Here is a 4,542-nt window from a genome sequence, read left to right as displayed (position 1 = left end):
CCTCCAACCTGGACCCCCGCCCTCTCCAACTCCACCTCAGCAATAAGCCGCGGGGGGCTGCATGCCGCGAGCAAGGGGAGGGACATTCTGGGAAGCGGGTGGGGACCTTCAAGAGGGTCGGGCTGGCCTTTAAGCCACACCACAGGAGGGTCTCTTAGCCTCCTACCCTTCACCCCAGGGGGGCAACCCATCACGCCCTGATTTTTTTAAAAAATTAGCAGCAGTGTGGGGGAAGGAGGAACAGTCACCCAAGCCAAAAACGGGAACTGAGCTCAGATGGTAGAAGCGGAGGCATGAAGGGGGGGCGGGGAGGGCCTGCGGACAGCTGCTCCCTCAGCCTTTAGGAGCATCCCGCTGGTGAATTTCACTCTTTCTTCCGCCTCTCCTACCCACCCACCGCCCCCAACCCCAGGGATCTGCTCGCCTCTATTGCTGCATGGACTCAGACCTCCCATCCTGGTATTCCTGGGATGTTCTGGCCCTAGCACACAAAATTCCGCAACACCCCCTCCAGATTCCCAGGACATGAGACCTGCCCTCAGAATTCCTGAGGCCGATTCTGGCACGCATCTTCCAAATCCCAGCACGCTCCTGGGACTTAACCTCTCTGCACACAGATGCTACCCAGCCCCCAAGTTCCCCCTCCCCTCAGTCCTAACCCCTGGGCTGCATCCCAGCACCTCTCAAACCTCCAAGACTTGACCCAGCCCTTGAACTCACGTTCAGCCTTTGGGATGCTCCAATTTTTGCCACACTCTGAACACTTCCTGGACACCCTAAACCTGACATCAGACATCCAGCTCAGGTTCCCCTGACGCTAGAATTTTCAAGATAGGTTCAACCTGTCTGCAATTCCAGGGAACCAGATCTTTCCGGGACACCCCCCTTCTTATGGATAACCCTGTCCCCTCCAAGATCCCCTTTCTTTAAATGGTGTCCCAAAGGCACCTTCATAGACGCCAATGTTTCCCAGAGGGTCATATTTGCACCCCTGGCGATGTGCTAAGGTTTTAAGCAGTACAAGGACAAACACTTTTTGTCTTTCCTGGCATTTTGCATATAAGCCTGTAAGTCCAGATACTGCTGCTTGGCCAGGACACCGTTTATTTAGGTTAGAGGTGTCTACATTTAAAATGTAGAGACTGTTCCCGAGTGGAGGAACGCTGGAATATCAGAAGCTTGGGAAACTGACATATCCACCCGGGCTGGGGTTCCAGCTAGCCCCTCCCCCACGTTCCTCAACCCCCGACGCTCGCGGGTGGAAAATCATTTCTTACATCCCATCCTGGCTCAAGGATGCGCTACCTCCCCCATGCCCAGAGACCACACCGGTCCCAGAGTCCTTAGGGGACTCCCCTTTTTGGAGTTCGGGGCCCACGGAATTAGCAACCTCCCTCCCTCTGCTCCCACCGGCCTCAGGAACACCCCCTACCCGAGGGTTGGGGGGACGTCACTGAGCACGATTCTCGATGCAACGATTCCTATGCAAGGGGCATTTTGAGTCCCCCCATTCTGCCCTCGGACCCTGAACCCTGGCGAACCAGGGGCGAGGGGTGGGGCGGGTTCTGGTGGGAGCGGGGTGGGGCGGGGTAAAGGGCTAGAGGCTTCAGACACCAGGGTATGGGGTTGAAGACTGATTATATTGCCAAAGGGTTTAACTTCTTAAAACCCCAGATACCCCTGACCCTCACGGAAGCCGAAAGGTGCGGGGAAAGGGGGTGAGGATTTTTCTAAAGGGTACGGACTTCTTCCCAACGTCTGCCCTACCCCCCCTCCGGCTCGCCAATCTGCCACACGTACCCAGCTTTTTAGTTCAGCTTTTGAAAATAACCACAATCATTACAAACCTCTACAAACGTTATTCTCGTTCCCTGTCCCCCAAGTCAACAGTGTGGGAGTCGGGGAGGGAGAGAGAGAGCTAAAGGGACAATTTCCAAGTCCCGCGCCCCTTTTCCCTCCGGCCGCCAGGGTGCCTGCAACTACACGCATGCGCTGCATGATGCGCTCCCCACACGCATGTCGCGCCCCTCCTGCGCTCCGGGAACGCACCGACAAGGGGCAGGGGGCGGGGTGATTGGGGAGGAATGAACGGCGGGGGTCTTTCTGAACACGGCGGCTCCTCCCCAACACGCACACAGCAATAAGTTTCTCACTCAAAAGTGGGCAGGGCGGGCCTGGCCTGTCTTTGGGGTGGGGGGAGTGGCAAGGGGGCGCTCTCAGGGATGGGGGAGGGTGTCTGGAGTCAGTCTGGGGAGGGGAGGTCTGCAAATCGTCCAACTCTGGTGCTAATGGCGGGTCTTCTCAACCCACCCCCAGGGCAGGGAGGGAGGGGTCGGCGTGGCCCCTCCCCCAAGCCTCCCCCACGCCCACCCTGGGTGCATGAACCGCCCGTTGCAGAAGCTGCCGCATGTCACCCCCACTCCCCAAAGAAAAAGTGTCATGCCCCACCCTTCCCACCCACCCTGTCACTCCCCACCAAAATAAAAGTTTCCTTTTCATTTAAAAGTTTCATCCTCCTTGTCTGCAGAGAAGGTCTCCTGAAGGGGGCTTTGGGGGCAGACCTAAGGCTTGGGTCTTCAAGAGCAGGGGTCATATTAAAATGGCAAGGGCATGCACTTTGAGGGTGCAGATATGCCCCTCATCGCTGGCTTTCACCTTGTGATTTGGAAGGGAGCAAGTATCTACCTCAGTTTCCCTGATGGTAAAAATGGGGATCCATGAGATGGTTGGATGGAGAAGGAAATGGCAACCCACTCCAGTGTTCTTGCCTGGAGAATCCCAGGGACAGAGGAGCCTGATGGGCTGCCGTCTATGGGGTCGCACAGAGTCAGACATGACTGAAGCGACTTAGCAGCAGCAGCAGCAGAGATGGTTGGATGGCATCACAGACTCAATGGACAGGAGTTTGAGTAAATTCCGGGAGTTGGTGATGGACAGGGAGGCATGCTACAGTCCATGGGGTTGCAAACAGTCGGATACGACTGAGCAACTGAACTGAACTGATAGCCCTAATTGGAAAGTCATATGACCCAGGTCATGTGAGCTCATAGATGAGGGTTTCTAGTCTCCAGAAAAGGGATGGACATGGGTCCCCAGTGTGGGCTCAGGGGTTACCCACTCTGATGCCAGACTGGGTTCTATTTCTCAGTAGCTGTTTGTCCTTGGGCAAGTCTCTCAACCTCTCTAAGCTTGTTTCTACCACTCAGAAAGTGGAGGGGGTGCTCTATTCATTTGACCAATATAAAAAGGAGGGGGTGATCTAGTCATTCAACAAATATACAAAGGTTAACTACACCAGGCAGTGTTCTAGACATTGGCAATGTCTAGAAAACAATGAAATCTCTACATCTACGGATTGAGACTAATGTCCCAAATTTAGCACAGTTCAGTAAATAGTAACCAACAAACAGCTCAACGGTCACTACTGTCGTTGCTTTGCAAAGACTTGAGGGTCAGCTAGAGTGCAGCTCCTCCTCCTACCACTTGTTGACTGGGAGGCGTGGAGCCAGGGACCCTCCAGCTCTGAGCCTCAGTTTTCCCATCTGTATAACGGAGGGGATACCTCAGAGGGAGGCCGGATGAGAGGGGAATGATTTCTTCCACATTAAATGCTGGGTAAGCGGGAGGTCCCCGACACCAACACCCACCAGCTGAATTAGAACCAACCGACTACCCCTTACACATCACGACCCCTTGCCCGTACTGTCTCCCTACCCCTGGAGGAACACACATAGCCCTCAGGGTCCAGTTGGGGTTGGAGTTTATTTCTGCCACAGTTTGAAGGCTGGGAGGGTATGGGGCCTTCTCCAGCCCCCATGGGAAACTCCAGCTGAACTGTGATCACAAAGAGCAACGGGAGGGAACCTGAGGGGAGGGGGGGATGTGTGAGGTCCCCTTAACCTGCCCTTCTGCAAAGGTCAAAGGCTGAGGGCCGCCTGGAGCTCATAAGGTGCTCCAGGGTGCTGTTGCTCATAAGTTCTGGGGTCGGTGGCTAAGTGGCCAGACAGGGAGAGGGAAATGAGAGGGGGTCGGGGGGGGGGAAGGGGCATAGAGAGCCAAACTCCCTTCCCAACAAAGATCATTCATAACCGAAGGAAGGATTTGGAGCTGGATGGGAACCCAGCTTGCCGACCACACCCGAATTTCTCCCAAGTGAGATCGCCCCAGTCCGCGATCCCTGCTTGCCCGCTCCTCTGTTTAGGGGTTCACGGAGAAGTCTCCCGGGACCCCCGGAGTGGGCTGGATAAGTGCTGTCATGCTGGAAGGCGGCACTTCCAAAGTGCAAGAAGCCAGAGGGCGGTTCTCAGGACAGGCACCTGGGGTGGGGGTGGGGGGGCGCCAAGGAGGGAGGGCCCGGCGGCGGCTGGGGGCAGGGTAGGGTCACTGTGGTGGGGCCGCAGCGGACCCTTCGGGCTCGTGGGGGCGGCGGCCCGGACCCTGGCTCCGCCTCCTCCGCTGCCACCTCCTCGTCGGACGCCACGCCCTCCTCCAGCCTGAAGACCTGGCGCACCGTGCGGGTGGTGAAGGTGAGGGGTCCGCGCC

At 56.6% G+C, this 4,542-nt stretch overlaps 1 protein-coding gene across 1 annotated transcript in view; it reads right to left on the bottom strand.

The window, feature by feature from the left end:
* Positions 1-3,743: 3,743 nt before the first annotated feature.
* Positions 3,744-4,542, bottom strand: part of MYH14 (myosin, heavy chain 14, non-muscle) — a 77,206-nt gene continuing 76,407 nt past the window's right edge. Inside the window, 2 exon segments of the mRNA XM_010849644.1 lie at positions 3,744-4,419; positions 4,421-4,542. Of these exon segments, the coding sequence (XP_010847946.1) occupies positions 4,381-4,419; positions 4,421-4,542 (161 nt within the window). The 3' untranslated portion in view covers positions 3,744-4,380.

The sequence above is a fragment of the Bison bison genome, unplaced genomic scaffold (assembly GCF_000754665.1).
Source record: "Bison bison bison isolate TAMUID 2011002044 unplaced genomic scaffold, Bison_UMD1.0 scf7180017864285, whole genome shotgun sequence".
In the NCBI taxonomy this organism is placed as follows: domain Eukaryota; kingdom Metazoa; phylum Chordata; class Mammalia; order Artiodactyla; family Bovidae; genus Bison; species Bison bison.
Note: the sequence above shows the minus strand (reverse complement) of the source record. Positions and strands in the feature narration are given on the sequence as shown.